At 48.3% G+C, this 21,069-nt stretch overlaps 1 protein-coding gene across 1 annotated transcript in view; it reads right to left on the bottom strand.

The window, feature by feature from the left end:
• LOC144686917 (mannose-1-phosphate guanylyltransferase regulatory subunit alpha-A-like) overlaps window positions 1–19,310 on the bottom strand; it is a 28,490-nt gene extending 9,180 nt beyond the window's left edge. Inside the window, exons 1-6 of the mRNA XM_078552756.1 lie at window positions 19,157–19,310; window positions 15,504–15,601; window positions 9,307–9,410; window positions 6,701–6,893; window positions 5,483–5,542; window positions 2,419–2,549 (exon numbers count right to left, since the gene is read on the bottom strand). Coding sequence (XP_078408882.1) covers window positions 2,419–2,549; window positions 5,483–5,542; window positions 6,701–6,893; window positions 9,307–9,410; window positions 15,504–15,601; window positions 19,157–19,196 — 626 coding nt within the window. The 5' untranslated portion in view covers window positions 19,197–19,310. The remainder of the gene's footprint in view (window positions 1–2,418; window positions 2,550–5,482; window positions 5,543–6,700; window positions 6,894–9,306; window positions 9,411–15,503; window positions 15,602–19,156) is intronic.
• Window positions 19,311–21,069: the final 1,759 nt, after the last annotated feature.

Genomic DNA, 21,069 nt, shown 5'->3' with positions numbered 1-21,069 from the left:
ATGGGATTGAACTGCTCTCTGAAATGGCCTCACGAGTCACTCTCTTGGATCAAACCACTAACCCCTTATCAGGGCAAAATCTAAGAGCTCAATTATTCTGTAATAACAGCCTTGTTTTATCCTACTCCCAAAACCAGGCTTTACTCAGTCTTGTCTTTATTAATAGAGTGAAGCTTTGCAAGCATACAACTCCTAACCCAACCTCACCACAGTTTGAATGTCTCTTCGTATGTGCTCAATTGAAATCTGAGTTAATGCCCTCCAACCACATATATTTAAACACAATTCGTATACAATTAACCCTTACAACCCTCAGAGATATCTGGGCTCTCCATTTCTGGCCTCTTGTCCAATCCCGATTTTGGTCACTACAATACTGGTGGCCGTGTCTACAGCTGCCTGGGACCTCCGCTCTGGAACTCCCTCCCTAAACCTCTCCACTTCTCTCTTTATTTGAGATGCTCTGTAAATCTACCTCTTTGACCAAGCTTTTGTTCACCTGACCTAATATCTCCTTATGAGCTGGGTGTCAAATTTTGGTTCACAGTGTTTCTGTGAATGCTGTTATATAACAGCATTATATAAATCCAAGCTGTTGTTCTACAGGAAGCACACATAGAATCAATGTGTTCATCAGCAGATAATCTATTTTACTGAAGTTGGTAGAGGGATGATACTGGCCAGAAAGCCAGGGAGAACTCCCTGGTTCATCTTCCTGAAGCAGGAGAGGATATTTTACATCCAAGCCAATGCCTCTGTTTAACATTTCATCCGAATGACGGCACCTCCAAAAGTTCATCACTCAGTCACAACTGACCCTCCAACAGTGCGGCACTCCCTCAGTACTGCCCCTCTGACAGTGCAGCACTCCCTCAGTACTGCCCCTCTGACAGTGCAGCACTCCCTCAGTACTGACCCTCTGACAGTGCGGCACTCCCTCAGTACTGACCCTCTGACAGTGCAGCACTCCCTCAGTACTGACCCTCCGACAGTGCAGCACTCCCTCAGTACTGCCCCTCTGACAGTGCAGCACTCCCTCAATACTGACCCTCTGACAGTGCAGCGCTCCCTCAGTACTGACCCTCTGACAGTGCAGCACTCCCTCAGTACTGACCCTCTGACAGTGCAGCACTCCCTCAGTACTGACCCTCTGACAGTGCAGCACTCCCTCAATACTGACCCTCTGACAGTGCAGCGCTCCCTCAGTACTGACCCTGTGACAGTGCAGCACTCCCTCAGTACTGACCCTCTGACAGTGCAGCACTCCCTCAGTACTGACCCTCTGACATTGCAACATTCCCTCAGTACTGACCCTCCAACAGTGCAGCACTCCCTCAGTACTGACCCTCTGACAGTGCAGCACTCCCTCAGTACTGACCCTCTGACAGTGCAGCACTCCCTCAGTACTAACACTCCGACAGTGCTGCACTCCCTCAGTACTGACCCTCTGACAGTGCAGTACTCCCTCAGTACTGACCCTCTGACAGTGCAGCACTCCCTCAGTGCTGACCCTCTGACAGTGCAGCACTCCCTCAGTACTGACCCTCTGACAGAGCGGCACACCCTCAGTGCTGACCCTCCGACAGTGCAGCACTCCCTCATTACTGACCCTCTGACAGTGCAGCACTCCCTAAGTATTGACCCTCTGACAGAGCGGCGCTCCCTCAGTACTGACCCTTCGGCAGTACAGCACTCCCTCAGTACTGACCCTCTGACAGTGCAGCACTCCCTCAGTACTGACCCTTCGACAGTACAGCACTCCCTCAGTACTGACCCTCTGACAGTGCAGCACTCCCTCAGTGCTGACCCTACGACAGTGCAGCACTCCCTCAGTACTGACCCTCTGACAGTGCAGCACTCCCTCAGTACTGACCCTCTGACAGTGCAGCATTCCCTCAGTGCTGACCCTACGACAGTGCAGCACTCCCTCAGTACTGACCCTCTGACAGTGCAGCACTCCCTCAGTACTGCACTATGTCAGCTTAGATTATGTTCCCAAGTACTTTAGTACGCTGCCTGAGAAGATGGTGGAAGCAGATTCAATAGTTACTTTCAAAACGGAATTTAATAAATGCTTGAAGTAGAGAAATTCTATTGGCTATTAGGGACAGAGCAGGAGAGTGGACCAATTGGATAGGTTTTTCAAAGAGTCAGGATGGCAGAATGGGCCAAATGGCCTCCTACTGTGCTGTATGATTCCATCACTCAAAGTCTCCGGTGTGGTGATTTCACCTACTGCCCCCAATTTAGAACTGAGAATTAGGATAGGAAATGGACAACTGGGAGAAGGGAAGATAAACAGTGGGAGTTGTGTTGTGTGCAGCAAGGAGCAGATCTCACCCCATGGGTCAGGTGCTGTGTGAATGGTGGGGGGGGTTTACACATCGTTCAAACTCCTCATCCACCTGTTGTACTTACATGGAGAGGTCCTGCTGGTTTCTCCTGAACACTTCTCCGATATACTGGAAAATATCCGGTGTGAAGAGGTAAATTCCGCAGTTGATGATGTCACTGACAAAGGTGCTCGGTTTCTCCACGTAGTGGAGAACCTGGGAGGGGCAGGAGGAGAGTTTTACTGAGACACACGTAACAGCACGCTGGTGGGAACTGTAAAATATTCATAACCAACCGCATCCTGGGCTACTACCTAAACATAGAAACAAGAAAATAGGAGCAGGAGTAGGCCATTCGGCCCTTCAAGCCTGCTCCACCATTCAATATGGTCATGGCTGATCCTCTATCTCAATGTTGGAATCCTGTGCCCTCCCCATACCCTTTGACGCTTTTAAAGTCTAGAAATCTGCTTCCTTCTTAAATATATTCAGTGACTTGGCCTCCACAGCCTCTGTGGTTGAGAATTCCACAGGTTCACCACCCTCTGAGTGAAGAAGTTTCTCCTCATTTCAGTCCTAAATGGTCTACCCCGTATCCTGAGACTGTGACCCCTTGTTCTAGACTCCCCCCGCCAGAGGAAACATCCTCCCTGCATCCAGTCTGTCCATCCCTGCCAGAATTTTATACATTTCAATCCAATTCCTTCCCATTCTTCTAAACTCCAGTGAATACAGGGCCTAGTCGACCCAATCTCTCCTCATACAACAATCCTGCCATCCCAGGAATCAGTCTGGTGAACCTTCGCTGCACTCCCACTATGGCAAGTATATCCTTTCTTAGGATCAGGAAGCTCGACACCATCCCGGACAAAGCAGCCGCTTGATTGGCACCACATCCACAAACATTCACTCCCTCCACCACCGACGCACAGTAGCAGCAGTGTGTGTACCATCTACAAGATGCACTGCAGGAACTCACGGAGGCTCCTTCGACAGCACCTTCCAAACCCACGACCACTACCATCTAGAAGGACAAGGGCAGCAGATAGATGGGAACACCACCACCTGGAAGTTCCCCTCCAAGTCACCCACCATCCTGACTTGGAAATATATCACCGTTCCTTCACTGTCGCTGGGTCAAAATCCTGGAACTCCCTCCCTAACAGCACTGTGGGTGTACCTACACCACATGGACTGCAGCGGTTCAAGAAGGCAGCTCACCCCCACCTTCTCAAGGGCAACTAGGGATGGGCAATAAATGCTGGCCCAGCCAATGACACATAAATCTCGAGAATGAATTTAAAAATGGCATTAGCCTTCACTCTGGGTGAAGGAAGGACAAAGATAAAAACTGGATAAAGAGGAAACTGACTAAAATAATGCACTCCTCCCTGGAAAAGTCAGGTTATGGGTTTGAGCCTCACTCAAGGGTATGAACAGTGGGTACAAAGGGAATGCTGCACTGCTACAGAGACAATCCTACAAGTGAATTGCTGTCTGCCTGCTCAGGTAGATGTTAAAAGCTGTATGATGACAGTAAGGTGGAATTCTGTAAGATTCAGATCAAGTGGTGCTTGTCATCTGTGATCTTGCTTGTGGGTCTATAAAACTGTGCAGTATAGAGGAGGCCATGGTATAGTGGTATTGTCACTGGACTAGTATTCCAGAGACCCAGGGTAATGCCTGGGTTCAAATCCCACCACCACTGATGATGAAATTTGAATTGATTAAAAGTCTGATGATGTCCACCCCTTCCTTTAGGGGGGGGAATCTGCCATCCTTACCTGGTCTGGCCTACATGTGACCCCAGACCCACAGCAATGTGGTTGACTCTTAAATGCTCCTCTGAACAAGGGCAATTAGGGATGGGCAATAAACATTGGCTTAGCCAGCAATACCCACACTCCATGAATGAATAAAAAAAGGCCATTTGGCCCATTGTGTGTGTGCAGGCTCTGTGAAAGGCTTATCCAATTATGCCCATGATCCTGCTCTTTTCCTGTAACCTGGGAAATATCTCCTTTTCTTGTATTTGACCAATTCCATTTTGAAATCTTCTCCCAGCATCCTTTCAGGCAGTACATTCACAATAACTCACTGTGGAAAACAAATTCCCCTCATCTCCCCCTCCAGATTCCCTCCAATCTGTGTCCCTCTGGTTACCAACTCTCCTGCCACTGGAAACAGTCTCTCAAAGCCTCTCATCATTCTGAGCCTCTCTCAACTGTTCCCTGGAACACAAGACCAGGAGGAGGCCATTCAGCTGCTTGATCCATTGCGTTATTCAATCAGATCTTTTCTGATCTGTATCTCAACTCCATCTTCCTGCCTTGGTTCCTTATCCTTGATATCCTTATCAAGGAAAATCTATCAATCACAGTCTTAAAAACTCCACTGACCCTCAGTCTTAACGGTTTTCTAGGGGAGGGAGTTCCAGATTCCCACTGCCCTCTGTGTGAGGAAGTGCTTCCTGACATCACCCCTGAACGGCCTGGCTCGAATTTGAAGGTTCTGCCCCCTTGTTCTGGACTCTCCCCATCACCACCCCCCACCACCACAGAGGAAATAGTTTCTCTCCATCGACCCTATTGAGATCTTTAATAATCTTTAAGCATCCTAAACCCCTGACTACATCACCCTTTAATCTTCTGTACTTGAGTGAATACAAGTTAAGCCTGTGTGGCCGGTAATTTAACCCTATCCACCCCGGGACCATGCTGGTGAATCTGTGCTGCACCCACTCCAAGGCCAATGGATACTTCCTGAGGTGCGGGGCCCAGAACTGAGAAACATTTTTACCCAGAGAGGGTGAAAATGTGGAACTCTCTACCTCAGGGAGTGGTTGAGGTGAATAGTATAGATGCAGTTAAGGGGAAGCTAGATAACACATGAGGGAGAAAGGAATGGAAGGATATGTTGACAGGGCGAGATGATGGAGGGTGGGAGGAGGGTTAGGGTTAGGAGCAGATACACCAGCACAGAGCAGCTGGGCTGAATGGCCTGTTTCTGTTCTGTAAACTCTGTCTAAATACTGTGTAATAGAAGCAGACTGTGGGGAATGAGCTGGGGACCACAGCATGTTCCCTGCCACCAGTGTTGTCTATAGTGAGTTTAGCGGACAGTCTGACTGTGAGGAACCGTGGGCTTACCTCGTGTGTCTGCTGATTCTCCACAATGCAGCCATAGTTCATCGACTGTCTCCTGTTTGCCTGCAAAGATACACCAGGAGAGTGATTAAGAACAGTAACCATGCAGCCTTGCCACACATCATCCACCATAACATTCGCACCACACAAGTGTCAGGCAATGACCATCTCCAACAAGGCAGAATCTAACCATCACCCCATGACATTCAATGGCATTACCATCACTGAATCCCCCACTATCAACACCCTGGGGGTTACCATTGACCAGAAACTGAATTGGACTAGCCATATAAATACTGTGGCTACAATAGCAGGTCAGGGGCAAGGAATCCAGCGATGAATAACTCAACTCCTGACTCCCCAAAGCCTGTCCACCATCTACAAAGCACAGGTCAGGAGTGTGATGGAATACTCCCCACTTGCCTGGATGAGTGAAGCTCCCACAAGACTCAAGAAGTTTGACACCATCCAGGACAAAGCAGCCCCGCTTGATTGGCACCACATCCACAAACATTCACTCCCTCCACCACTGACACACAGTAGCAGCAGTGTGTGTACCATCTACAACAAGGGCAGCAGATAGATGGGAACACCTCCACCTGGAGGTTCCCCTCCAAGTCACTCACCATCCTGATTTGGAAATATATCGTCGTTCCTTCACTGTCGCTGGGTCAAAATCCTGGAACTCCCTCCCTAACAGCACTGTGGGTGTACCTACACCACATGGACTGCAGCGGTTCAAGAAGGCAGCTCACCACCACCTTCTCAAGGGCAACTAGGGATGGGCAATAAATGCCAGTGATGCCCACATCCCATGAAAGAATAAAAATAATGCACTGCAGCAACTCACCAAGGCTCCTTCAATAGAACCTCCCTCACCCTCCTGGGAACGTCCCTCCCCCTCCCGGGAACCCCCCTCCCCTGCCCGGGAACCTCCCTCCCCCTCCCCCACCCGGGAACCTCCCTACCCCTCCCCCGCCAGGGAACCTCCCTCCCCTGCCCGGGAACCTCCCTCCCCCCCTGCCCAGGAACCCCCCTCCCCCGCCCGGGAACCTCCCTACCCCTCCCCCACCTGGGAACCTCCCTCCCCCTCCCCCGCCTGGGAACCTCCCTCCCCCCCTGCCCAGAAACCCCCTGCCCAGGAACCCCCCTCCCCCGTCCCTGCCGAACTCCCGAATGGAATTCTCCCACCTTCATATAAAAGATCACAAGTTTTCTTACTGTTGTCCCCAACATAACAAATGCGTTGATTTGTCCCCGAGCTTGTTGAAATTCCATCATCTGCATCAGTGGAAACTCGGAGCAAACATCGGTGTTCATGACAAAGAACTTTTCCGGGTTTCCGGACAGGATCTGGTCTCGGAAGTGGTACAGCCCACCACCAGTCCCCAGAGCTACATATTCCTGCAGATACCTGCGAGCAAACAGGACATGGTCCTTATTAATGTTTCATTGGAAAACCAGCCTTCTGCCAAGCTTCAACATGTCAAATATCACAGAATCATACATCACACAAGGAGGCCATTTGGCCCATCATGTCTGTGCTAACTTTTTGAATGAGTTCCACTCCTCTGCTCTTTCTTCATAGACCTGCACATTTTTCCCCTTCATGTATTTACCCAATTCCTTTTTGAAAGTTATTACTGAATCTGCTTATACCAGAGAGAGTGCAGAAGAGGTTTACAGGAATGGTTCCAGGGATGAGGAATTTCAGCTATGAGGATAGAATGGAGAGATTGGGACTGTTCTCCTTGGAGAGAAGGCGGCTGTGAGGAGATTTGATAGAGATGCTCAAATCATGAGGGGGCTGGACAGAGTAGACAGGGAGAAGCTGTTTCCACTCGTAAAAGGATCAAGAATGTGAGGGAAAAGATTTAAAGTGATTTGCAAAAGAAGCAAATGTGATGTGAGAAAAAACTTTTTCACACAGCGAGTGGTTTGGGTCTGGAATGCACTGACTGGAAGTGTGGCAGAGGCAGGTTCAATCGAGGCATCCAAGAGGGTATTAGATGATTATTTGAATAGAAACAATGTGCTGGGGTACAGGGAAAAGGCAGGGCAATGGCACTAGGTCATAATGCTCATTTGGAGAGCTGGTGCAGACATGATGGGCCAAATGGCCTTCTTCTGTGACATTAAAATTCTGTGATTCACCACCCGTTCAGGCAGCACGTTCCAGATCATAATAACTCACTGTGTAAAAAACATTCTCCTCATCTCCCTCTCTGGGTCTTTAGTCACTCTGTGTCCCTCTGGGTCCTGACCCTCCTGCCACTGCAACAGTTTCTCCTTATCTTACTGTTTCAAAACCCTTTACAATTCTGAACGGCTCTATTAAATCTCCTCTTAACCTTCGCTAAAGAGAGCAACCCCAGTTTCTCTTTACATTGGCAGTAAGAATAAAAAAGCAGAGTATTAATTAAACAGAGAACGACTGCACAATTCTGAGGTGCAGAGGGATCGAGATGTTCTTCTGCAAGAGTCACAAATGTTAGTATGCAGGTACAGTAAGTAAGAAGGCTAATGGAATGTTATCCTTTATTACGAGAGGAATTGAACATAAAAGTAAGGATGTTGTGCTTCAGTTATACAGGGCATTGGTGAGACCACACCTCGAATACTGTGTGCAGTTTTGGTCTCCTTATTTAAGGAAGGATGTAAATGCATTGGAGGCGGTTCAGAGGAGGTTTACTAGATTGATACCTGGAATGAGTGGGTTGTCTTATGAGGAAAGGTTGGACAGACTGGGCTTGTTTCCACTGGAGTTTAGAAGAGTGAGGGGTGATTTGATTAAAGTATGTAAGAATCTAAATGGTCTTGATAAAGTGGATGTGGAAAGGTTGTTTCCTCTTGTGGGTGAGCCCAGAACTAGGGGGCACTGTTTTAAAATTAGGGGTCACCCTTTTAGGACAGAAATGAGGAGAATTTTTTTCTCTCAGAGGGTTGTGCAACTTTGGAACTCTCTGCCTCAGAAGGTGGTGGAGGCGGTGTCACTGAATATTTTTAAGGCGGAGGTAGATAGATTCTTGTTAGGCAAGGGAATCAAAGATTATTGGGGTTAGATGGGAATGTGGAAATCGAAACACAAGAAGATCAGCCATGATCTTATTGAATGGGGGAGCAGGCTCGAGGGGCCGAATGGTCTACTCCTGTTCCTATTTCTTATGTTCTCCAATCTGTTCATATAACTGAAATCCCTCATCCATTCACTGATTATTTTTACCTGTCTGAAATTGGACAGTTCTGCTTGACTTATTTTAAGCCTCTGATAATGTTCCATATTAGTAGCTGCTTCATAACTAATACAGCAGGTATCTGAATGAAGAAGTAGGATAATAAACTGGTGCGGTCTGTCTTTCAACACATGGATGCTATATGTCCGACAGCACTTGGATGTTATATGTCCGACAGCACATGGATGTTATATGTTTTTTATTTGTTCATGGGATGTGGGTGTCGTTGGTTAGGTCAGCATTTATTGCCCATCCCTAACTGCCCTTGTTTAGAGGGCATTCAAGAGTCAACCACATCACCTGTAGGCCAGACCAGGTAAGGACAGCAGACTTCCTTTCCTAAAGGACAATCAGCAATGGTTTCATGGTTAGCATTGGACTTTTAATTCCAGATTTTTATTGAATTTAAATTTCACATTCAGCTGTGGTGGGATTTGAACCCAGGAATTACCCTGGATCTCTGGAAACTAGTCCAGTGACAATGCCACTACGCCACCACCTCTGCCTCCCACCGATACGATCGGTATATGTCTGACAGAACATGGATACTATACTTCAACAAGCACAGGGGATTTTAGGAAGATTTTTCTTTACCTTATACAGACTTTGAACTCCTGCTGGGCTAATGTGAGGAAACGGCTTAATTCATCGCTTGGCTGGTAGAAACCAATCAGTAAAATCTCCTTCATATTTGGAACCTGCAGAGAGACAGAGAGGAATGTAGGAATATAGGAACAGGACATTCAGCCCCTCCAGCCTGTTGTGCAATTCATAGGAACATCAGAGCAGGAGTAGGCCATTCAGCCCATCGAGCCTGCTCCACCATTCAATACTATCATGGCTGATCATCTACCTCAACGCCTTTGCCCCACACTATCCCCATATCCCTTTATGTCATTGGTGTTTAGAAATCTGTCAATCTCTGTTTTAAACACACTCAATGACTGAGCTCCCACAGCCCTCTGGGGTAGAGAATTCCAAAGATTCACAACCCTCTGAGTAAAGACATTTCTTCTCATCTCAGCCCTAAGTGGCTTCCCCCTTATTTTGAAATTGTGTCCCCTGGTTCTAGACTCCCCAACCTGTCTATCCCTTTAAGTATTTTGTTGGTTTCAATGAGATCGCCTCTCATTCTTCGAAACTCTAGAGAATACAGGCCCAGTTTCCCCAATCTCTCTTCATAGGACAGTCCCACCTTCCCCGGAACAAGTCTGGTGAACCTGTGTTGCACTCCCTCCATGGCAATAATATCCTTCCTGAGGTAAGGGGACCAAAACTGCACATTTAATGAGATCATGTCTGATCTGTGACCTAACTCCATGTACCTGACTTTTCCCCATATCCCTAACCTAATAATATGTCAATTTCAGTTTGAAAATTAATAATGCATCCAGCAGCAATCGCTGTTTGTGGAAGAGTTCTGAACTTCTCCCACCATTTGTGTGAAGAAGTCTTTCCTAATCTCACTCCTGAAAGGTCTGGCTCTCATTTTTAGACTCTGCTCCTGAGCCCTAGGCTCTCCAATCAGTGGAAAAGGTTTCTCTCCATCTACCCTATCAGTTCCTCCTGATATATTGAAAATGTCAATCAGATCATCCCCTTAGCCTTCTAAATTCCAGCGATTACAACCCTTGTTTGTGGAATTTCTCCTTGTAACTTTAACCTTGGAGTCCAGGTATCATCCTGGTAAACCTACACTGCACTCCCTCCAGGGTCAATATATCTTTCCTAAGGTGTAATGCCCAGAACTGTCCACATTTCGCCCAAGACCAAGACATCCAAAATGCAAGAGAGATTGGGTTTGCCCTGATCTCAGGTTTCCCACAGGTGCAGGGTCCGATCGACTGCACTCATGTGACGCTCAGGTCTCCATCGCAACACACGGTGAATCACATCAACCGCAAGGGATTCCAATCGCTGAATGTGCAGCTGGTGTGTGACCACCACAAACACATCCTGCGGGTCTGCGCATGGTTTCCAGGGAGTGTCCACGGCTCCTACATTCTCAGTCGGTCACAGGTCCCTGACGTCTTCCAGGGTCCACAGAGGCTGCAGGGTTGGCTCCTCAGGGACAAGGGGCAGAGGCCGTGGCTGATGATACCTGTGCAGTGGCCTCAGACTGCAGCAGAGCGACGCTATAATGAGGCTCATGCAGCAACTCACAACTTGGTGGAGCAGACCATCAGGATGCTGAAGATATGGTTCTGGTGCCTGGACCAGTCTGGTGGAGCCCTGCAATACAGTCCGCAGAGGGTGTCACATATCGTCATCATCTGCTGCACCCTTTACAACCTGGCGCTGCAACGGGGAGAGGAGCTGAGGAGGAGATGGAGGATCTGCATGTCTCCTCCGATGAGGAGGATGCCAATGGGGGTGAGGCTGAAGAGGTCCTCAGAGGCGATGATGATGGTGATGAGGCCCTTGCACTGACCAGATGAGGCAGACACGTTCGGGAGGCCCTCATACCTGCTAGATTTGTGGAGGATGATGATGACATGCAGTGAGGAGACACCATAGATCCTCACATCGCATCTGTGAACGTTTGACTCCAGTCTGGCTTATGGCAGCACCAATACCCTCTGTGAGAATGCTCCTGTTGTTGAGACGCAGTGGAGGTCCTAATAGTCGCTGATGATGACAGGCAGTGAGGACACTCCATAAATCTCCACATGGCCTCTGGGAATGTCTGACTCCTGTCTGGCCGAGGGCAACACACTTGGGCTCTGTGAGCAGGGTCATATCATAGAGACACAGCCATGAAACTTTAGCAGCATCTGATGCTGTGCCCGCCTTCAGCACCTCAGCCCTCCAGGAGCTGGTGCACAGCATCACTGGTCACAGATGCTGAAGAGATGGGGGCCAGCCCCACCTTAAAGGTGCTGAGAGCACACAGAGAGTATGAGGGAACTCTGTGACACCTGCCCACTACATTCAGGCAGCAATGACCAGCACTGCCGAGGTGCAGGCATCAGTAATGTGTCCAGGGAGTGTGAGGCTGGAGTGTCACTGTGGTCTGAAGGCTGCACAGACACAGGGAAGAGGCCCTGGACTGAGACACCTGCCTTTATCTTGTGCAGAAAGGTTTCACATCTGAGTGACACAAACACTGCTCATCAGAACAAGGAGCCATAGGCAGGGAGACATTCTTGGGAGTTTATTGACAATAGTGAACATTAAGTACAAGTGATTAACACCCATGGCCAGGCTGTGCAACTAATTCTCCTTAGCTTTCCTAACCCTGCCGCTATGTCTTGGTGCTCCCCGGACATCCACAGTGGAGGTGGAGGCAGCCTGCTGACTGTGACACCCTGTCTGTGACACCCTGTCTGTGACACCCTGTCTGTGACTTTGGCGGGCGTCCTCTGGAGGACTGAGACCTGTTTTCAGGGCCCTGGCCTGCTTTCAGGGTCCTGCTGTGTGGCAGTGACACCCTCCTTGGCCTGTGGAGCTGGAGCTGCTGAGGTCACAGGAAGAGGGGATTTGGATGGGCCGGACACTCCCAGAATCACCTGGGTGGATGGGCCCAGAATGTGCACCTGCTGATCCTCCTCCCTGTGGGTGCCCGAGGGACCCAGGCTGACTCCTTGAGGAGAAGGGGTAGCTGGAGTGAGATTGAGTTTCCCCACACCCCTCTCGCATACACACTGTTGGAGGCCAACTATGGCATCAGTGACGGAGTTAAGCCTGTGCAGCAGCAACGTCCTGGACCAAGGTCTCCATGGCGGCCGCCATCCTGCCAGTGTTGACCTCGGTGCGTTGGCAATGCTGAAGCTATCACCTCAGCCTGAAGATGGACAGACTTCTCCATCGTGCTTTGCAATCTGAGGAGTGCAGCGGACATCCCTTCCTAATGTTCCTGAGCTTGTCTTTGCAGCTCCAGCAACTGTGACATGACCGAGTCCAGAGGCTCATCGCCTGACTCGGACTCAGCAACGCTCTGGTCTCCAGCAACCCTCCGAGTGCCGGGGACCTGGGAAGTCCCTGCCTTCGCCTGCTGTGGATCAGACAGTGCGATGTGCTCACCAGATTGTGATCCTGAGGCTACTCTAAACTGGGTCCCACCGAGGTGTGTGTCTCTGCGCTGGTGGAGGGTGTGGGTGAGGCTGTGATGGGACTTCAGGGACGGTGCCTTCAGATTCCTCTTCTGAACTTCCCTCGGGGCTTGATTGGAGGCCCTGGGCCATGGACTCTGCCAGCTGTTTCCCAGATGTGCCTGTGAAAGCAAGGGGAGATAATGAGAGCCTGGCAGTGGCCTGTGAAACAGGACACATCACTCACAGCCTGGTTATCTGATGGATGTTGCACTGCTGGGCCCTCATTGGTAGAGCAGCACTGACCTCACCGTCAGCACAGGACCGGTCCCGGTCATCGCCGGCCAGCTGGATGGCTCTGTTTCCAAAGTCTGTGAGGACCTTGATTTCAGGCACTTCTCCATCGGTCTGTGACCTCTCCCTGTTGCTGTGAGCCAGCTTGTCCTGCATGGATAGAGATGGAGAGAGTGTAAGCAGGATACCAGCCAGGCCAGATGATAAGTGTGCCTGGCCTGTGTGGGTGGTGAGTGGTCCCATGGACAGGATGAGGACAATGACGGTGAGTGTGAGAGAGTGATGGTGATGTCCCTTGCACTGGCAGTGAGTGAGGGCCCTGTGGGTGTGGGATGGGTTTGTGAGTGTGTGAGTTGAGAGCGATGAGAAGAGTGACTTACCCTGGGGAACAGAGGAGATCGACCATCCTCTTGTGGCACTGGGTAGTGTCCACTTTTGCAGGGTGTTGGCACTGACCACCGCTGCCCCCGCCCCCCGTGCTGGATTGGTGATGTTGCTGCCCATCCTGTGGCCAGAGCGGGGAGTAGAGGACATCACGTGAGCCTCCACTGTGTCCAAAAGGCGCTCGAGAGACACATCATTGAACCTGGGGGCAGCAGCCGTCCTGCCTTTCGGGGCCATGTCTCCCGTGCAGCTGGTCCTGGGCTGGAAGCTCTGAGAGGTGTGTATGTGGCTGGGATTTAAATCTGGTGCCCGGAGTGATGAAGTGGCGAGGTGAGGGTGTGGTGGGTGATTGAGAGCCTGCCCACCATGGAAACGGCCTGTTTCCCGGGAATGAATAATTAATGCAGCGGGTTTGGGACGATACGGTGTGAGAAATCCCCATTGCGGCCGGGGGGTAAAACATCGTTTTACCTGCTCACCACCGCACTCAGTGCAAATCTGGGACGATTCCCAAGTGTCTCTCCAGCTCCACTTTTCCAGTTCTACACCGTTGAAAAAGACCCAGTTCCATCGTCTTTAAATCCAAAATGGTTGACCTCTCACCCGTCTACATCAGAATCGATTTGCCGCAGTTTTGCCCATTCACTGAATCCGTCAATCTCTCTGTCCTGTTATGTTTCCATCTGTCCTGTGCACCTATCTCTTAGTCATCAGAAAATCTGGATATGTGTCTTTTTATCCCATCAGCTATGTCGTTAATCAATATGATAAATAGTTGAGGCCTCAACACACATCCTGCCAATTAGAATACCTCCCATTATCCTCACACTGTCTCCTGTCACCCGGGCAATTTCCTAACCAGGTCAATAGTTTGCCTTCAATTCCATGAGGTTTAACTTTAGCCAACAGAGATGACTTTAAATGCCCTTTGAAGTCCATATAAACAACAGCCATATACATTCCCTGTCCATTACTTTAGTCCTCTCTTCAAAAGATTCAGTCAGGTTTGTCAGCCATGAACCACCCTTTACAAATCCATGCTGGCCTTCGTTTATCAGGTGAGAATCTTCAAGGTGTCCCATCACTCTATCTTTAATTATAGACTCTAGTAAAGTCCCAACAACAGATGTTCAGCTAACTGGTCTCTAATGTTTTCCTGGTTTCCCTTAAATGGCAGAATGATGTGCAATTTTCCAATCTAAAGGAATGGTTCTCAAACTGAGAGAGCTTTGCAAGGTTGTGGTGAGGGAGTCTGCGATGCTCTCACTGACCTTGTTTAAAATTATGGAATGCTGGGAGAGGGGCCGATTCCCCAAGGTGGTCAGTGAATAGGCCTCGCCTCCCTATCCCTGTCATCTCTTCCAGCCCCATAACCATCCAGAATCTCTGCATTCCTCCAATTCTGACCTCTTCAGCGTCCTCAATTTAAATCTCTCCAGGATTGTGGTCATGCCTGGGCCCCAAGTTTTGGAATTTCCTCCCTAAACTGCTCCATCTGTCTCTCCTCCTTAAAGATGTTCCTTAAACTCCACCTTTGACCAAGGTTTTGTTCATCTGCCCTAATATCTCCATATGTGACTCAGTATGAAATTCTCTTTCTTAACACTCCTGATAAGCACCTTGGGATGCTTTTCTATGCTAACTGGGCTATTTGAATGGAAGTAATTATTAGGTGTGTGAGGCTACCAGTAGGCTATTTGACCATAGGGGCTGCACCAAGACCAAGTCCAACTTTGTCGTCTGTTGATATTCATACACACACAGGGCAGCCAGAGTCAACAGCTAACCATCAGAGACACTGAAAGCAACCCAGGTGCTCTGGCTGTGAACGGGCTTGTGAGGGTGTAACTCAGCCTTGACTAGCATTAGCACCAGGTCTGCTACAGTGTGCTGGGGAACACAGTCGGAGGAGGGCTGCTGGACCTCTCCTTGCACCACTCGGGTTCAGATAGGTTATGGTATCCATTCACAGGAAGCGAGTACTGGCCCTGCCAATGAAACCCACATCCCAGGAATGAATAAACAATTATGACAATTATTTGGTAACTTATGCAAGTGAAATTGAGGAAATGTCTGTGTTACCTTGGAACAAGCTTCAATGTGATGCTGAATCATTGGAACACCTGCCACTGGGAACAAGGGCTTTGGTACCTCGAAGGACAAAGGCCGGAACCTTGTACCTGGAAAAATGCAAACAACAATTTCAGAGAGATCCAGTGTCCAATAAAACACTCCCAGGACAGGTACAGCACGGGGTTAGATACAGGGTAAAGCTCCCTCTACACTGTCCCCATCAAACACTCCCAGGACAGGTACAGCACGGGGTTAGATACAGGGTAAAGTCCTCGAGTTGAGATTGTAAATTGGAGAAAGGCCAATTTTGTGGAAATGAGAAAGGATCTAGGAAGAGTGGATTGGGATAAGTTGTTTTCTGGCAAGGATGTGTTCAGTAAGTGGAAGGCATTCAAAGGCGAAATTTTGAGAGTGCAGAGTTTGCATGTTCCTGTCAGGATTAAAGGCAAAGTTAACAGGCATAGGGAACCTTGGTTTTCAAGGGATATTGGCGATCTGGTTAAGAAGAAGAGAGAGGTGTATAGCAGGTATAGGCAACAAGGAGCAAATGAGGTACTTGTAGAGTATAGAAAATGTAAGAAAATACTAAAGAAGGAAATCAGGAAGGCAAAAAGAAGACATGAGGTTGCTTTGGCAGATAATGTGAAGGTAAACCTGAAGGGTTTCTACAAGTATATTAAGAGTAAAAGGATAGTAAGGGACACAATTGGTCCCCTTGAAGATCAGAATGGCCGTCTATGTGTGGAGCCTCACGAGATGGGGGAGATCTTAAACAGTTTTTTTGCATCAGTATTTACTCAGGAAACTGGCATAGTGTATAAGGAAGGAAGGGAAACAAGCAGTAGTTTCATGGAACATATAGAGATTAAAGAGGAGGAGGTGCTTGCTGCCTTACAGCGAATAAAGGTAAATAAATCCCCCAGGCCTGACATGATATTCCCTCGGACCTTGAGGGAGACTAGTGTAGAAATTGCAGGGGCCCTGGCAGAAATATTTAAAATGTCCTTAGCCACGGGTGAGGTGCCGGAGAATTGGAGGGTAGCTCATGTTGTTCCGTTGTTTAAAAAAGGCTCCAAAAGTAAACCAGGTAATTACAGGCCAGTGAGCCTGACGTTAGTAGTAGGTAAATTATTGGAAGGTGTTCTGAGAGATCGGATATACAATTATTTGGACAGCCAAGGGCTGATTAAGAATAGTCAGCATGGCTTTGTGCGTGGTAGGTCGTGTTTAACGAAACTTGTAGAGTTTTTCGAGGAGGTTACCAAGAAAGTAGATGAAGGAAAGGCTGTGGATGTTGTCTACATGGACTTTAGTAAGGCCTTTGACAAGGTCCCACATGGGAGGTTAGTTCAGAAGGTTCAGACACTTGGTATCCATGGAGAGGTTGTAAACTGGATTCGAAATTGGCTGTGTGGGAGAAGACAGAGAGTGGTAGCGGATGATTGCTTCTCAGACTGGAGGTCTGTGACTAGTGGTGTGCCTCAGGGATCTGTACTGGGACCATTGTTGTTTGTTGTCGATATCAGTGATCTGGATGATAATGTGGCAAATTGGATCAGCAAGTTTGCTGATGACACTAAGATTGGAGGCGTTGTGGACAGTGAGGAAGGCTTTCAAAGCTTGCAGAGAGATCTGGACCAACTGGAAAAATGGGCCAGAAAATGGCAGATGGAATTTAATGCGGAAAAGTGTGAGGTGTTACATTTTGGAAGGTAAAACCAAGGTAGGACATACACAGTAAATGGTAGGGCACTGAGGAGTGCGGAGGAACAAAGGGATCTGGGAGTTCAGATACATAATTCCCTGAAAGTGGCGTCACAGGTAGACAAGGTTGTAAAGAAAGCTTTTGGCATACTGGCCTTCATAAATCAAAGTATTGAGTATAGGAGTTGAGATGTTATGGTGAGGTTGTATAAGACATTGGTGAGGCCAACTTTGGAGTATTGTGTGCAGTTCTGGTCGCCTAACTACAGGAAGGATATCAGTAAGATTGAGAGAGTGCAGAGAAGATTTACTAGGATGTTGCCGGGTCTTAAGGAGTTGAGTTACAGGGAAAGATTAAACAGGTTAGGACTTTATTCCTCGGAGCGTAGAAGAATGAGGGGAGATTTGATAGAAGTTTACAAAATTGTGAGGGGTATAGACAGAGTAAATGCGAGTAGGCTCTTTCCATTTAGATTAGGAGAAATAAACACGAGAGGACATGGCTTTAGGGTGAAAGGGGAAAGGTTTAGGGGGAACATTAGGGGAAACCTCATCACTCAGAGAGTGGTGAGAGTGTGGAACGAGCTACCATCTGACGTGGTAAATGCGGGCTCACTCTTAAGTATTAAGAATAAATTAGATAGATACATGGATGAGAGAGGTCTGGAGGGTTATGGACTGGGTGCAGGTCAATGGGACTAGCGGAATAATATTTCGGCACAGACTAGAAGGGCCGAATGGCCTGTTTTCTGTGCTGTAGTGTTCTATGGTTCTAAAGCTCCCTCTACACCGTCCCCATCAAACACTCCCAGGACAGGTACAACACGGGGTTAGATACAGAGTAAAGCTCCCTCTACACCGTCCCCATCAAACACTCCCAGGACAGGTACAGCACGGGGTTAGATACAGAGTAAAGCTCCCTCTACACTGTCCCCATCAAACACTCCCAGGACAGGTACAGCACGGGGTTAGATACAGAGTAAAGCTCCCTCTACACTGTCCCCATCAAACACTCCCAGGACAGGTACAGCACGGGGTTAGATATAGAGTAAAGCTCCCTCTACACTGTCCCCATCAAACACTCCCAGGACAGGTACAGCACGGGGTTAGATACAGAGTAAAGCTCCCTCTACACTGTCCCCATCAAACACTCCCAGGACAGGTACAGCACGGGGTTAGATAAAGAGTAAAGCTCCCTCTACACTGTCCCCATCAAACACTCCCAGGGCAGGTACAGCACGGGGTTAGATACAGAGTAAAGCTCCCTCTACACCGTCCCCATCAAACACTCCCAGGACAGGTACAGCACGGGGTTAGATACAGAGTAAAGCTCCCTCTACACTGTCCCCATCAAACACTCCCAGGGCAGGTACAGCACGGGGTTAGATAAAGAGTAAAGCTCCCTCTACACTGTCCCCATCAAACACTCCCAGGGCAGGTACAGCACGGGGTTAGATACAGAGTAAAGCTCCCTCTACACCGTCCCCATCAAACACTCCCAGGACAGGTACAGCACGGGGATAGATACAGAGTAAAGCTCCCTCTACACCGTCCCCATCAAACACTCCCAGGACAGGTACAGCACAGGGTTAGATACAGAGTAAAGCTCCCTCTACACTGTCCCCATCAAACACTCCCAGGACAGGTACAGCACGGGGTTAGATACAGAGTTAATGTTGTCTGTGGACAGACAGAGACAGGAGATGTTGCCATGGGGAATGAGGAGCTGGATGAAATATTTGGACCTGGGGACCCGCCCACTGGACATAACCCCGCCCCCTTTCTATAACCCCGCCCCTCTCTATAACCCCGCCCCTCTCTACAACCCCGCCCACTCTCATCAGACCCAGCTCCCAGACCCAGCTCCCACCTCCCTGGCCCCTCCCCCTCCCTGGCCCCGCCTCCCGTCTGTCCCCATCCTCTCTCCCCCCCCCCCCCCCCCCCCCCAATGCCGGTACCTTTCTGGGAGCCCCCAATCAGAATCACAGCCTTCAACATGGCGGCGGCGGCTGGGACCGGGACCGGGTCCGGGACCGGGAGAGGGGTCAGGAGCGGCTTCTCCAGCTCCCGGTGTCGGTGATTCCGCTTCGCCAACCAGTTCCGGCGCACTCTGATTCCGTCAGTGCGAAGTCGGTGTCGCAGCCTGATGATGTCATCAGCAGGTTTCACTGTAGTTTCCTCAGGACCCCGGAGGTTCTTATAGAGAGTCACAGCATCTAGATCATCCTATAGGTAATCCTATAGTGAGTCACAGCATCTAGATCACCCTATAGATAATCCTATAGTGAGTCACAGCATATAGATCATCCTATAGATAATCCTATAGAGAGTGACAGCATCTAGATCACCCTATAGATAATCCTATAGTGTCACAGCATCTAGATCACCCTATAGATAATCCTATTGAGAGTGACAGCATCTAGATCACCCTATAGTGAGTCACAGCATCTAGATCATCCTATAGGTAATCCTATAGTGAGTCACAGCATCTAGATCACCCTATAGATAATCCTATAGTGAGTCACAGCATCTAGATCATCCTATTGAGTGACAGCATCTAGATCACCCTATAGATAATCCTATAGAGAGTGACAGCATCTAGATCACCCTATAGATAATCCTATAGTGAGTCACAGCATCTAGATCACCCTATAGATAATCCTATTGAGAGTGACAGCATCTAGATCACCCTATAGTGAGTCACAGCATCTAGATCACCCTATAGGTAATCCTATAGTGAGTCACAGCATCTAGATCACCCTATAGATAATCCTATAGTGAGTCACAGCATCTAGATCACCCTATAGATAATCCTATAGTGAGTGACAGCATCTAGATCATCCTATAGATAATCCTATAGTGAGTGACAGCATCTAGATCATCCTATAGATAATCCTATAGTGAGTGACAGCATCTAGATCATCCTATAGATAATCCTATAGTGAGTCACAGCATCTAGATCATCCTATAGATAATCCTATAGTGAGTCACAGCATCTAGATCATCCTATAGATAATCCTATAGTGAGTGACAGCATCTAGATCATCCTATAGATAATCCTATAGTGAGTCACAGCATCTAGATCATCCTATAGAGAATCCTATAGAGTTACAGCATCTAGATCATCCTATAGATAATCCTATAGTGAGTCACAGCATCTAGATCATCCTATAGAGAATCCTATAGAGTTACAGCATCTAGATCACCCTATAGATAATCCTATAGAGAGTCACAGCATCTAGATCACCCTATAGATAATCCTATAGAGAGTCACAGCATCTAGATCACCCTTTAGATAATCCTATAGAGAGTTACAGCATCTAGATCACCCAATAGATAAACCCATAGAGAGTTACAGCATCTAGATCACCCAATAGATAATCCTATAGCGAGTTACAGCATCTAGATCATCCTATAGATAATCATTAGAGAGTTACAGCATCTATATCACCCTATAGATAATCCTATAGAGAGTTACAGCATCTAGATCACCCTATAGATAATCACATAGAGAGTTACAGCATCTAGATCACCCTATAGATAATCCTATAGAGAGTTACTGCATCTAGATCACCCTATATATAATCCTACAGAGAGTTACAACATCTAAAACAAAAACAGAATTACCTGGAAAAACTCAGCAGGTCTGGCAGCATCGGCGGAGAAGAAATCAGTTAACGTTTCGAGCCTTCATGGCCCTTCGGCAGAACTGAAGCATAGTTAGAAGAAGGGAGAAATATAAATTGGTTTAAGGTGGGAGGGGGGGGTGGTGGGGGGAGAGAGAGACATTGAGGGTGTGGTGATTGTGGAGATGAGCAGATAATCAAAAGATGTCACAGACAAAAGGGTCAAAGAGGTGTTTTGTCTGAGA

The sequence above is a fragment of the Cetorhinus maximus genome, chromosome 11, assembly GCF_964194155.1.
Source record: "Cetorhinus maximus chromosome 11, sCetMax3.hap1.1, whole genome shotgun sequence".
Taxonomy (NCBI): domain Eukaryota; kingdom Metazoa; phylum Chordata; class Chondrichthyes; order Lamniformes; family Cetorhinidae; genus Cetorhinus; species Cetorhinus maximus.
This window is presented reverse-complemented; position numbering and strand designations above follow the sequence as displayed.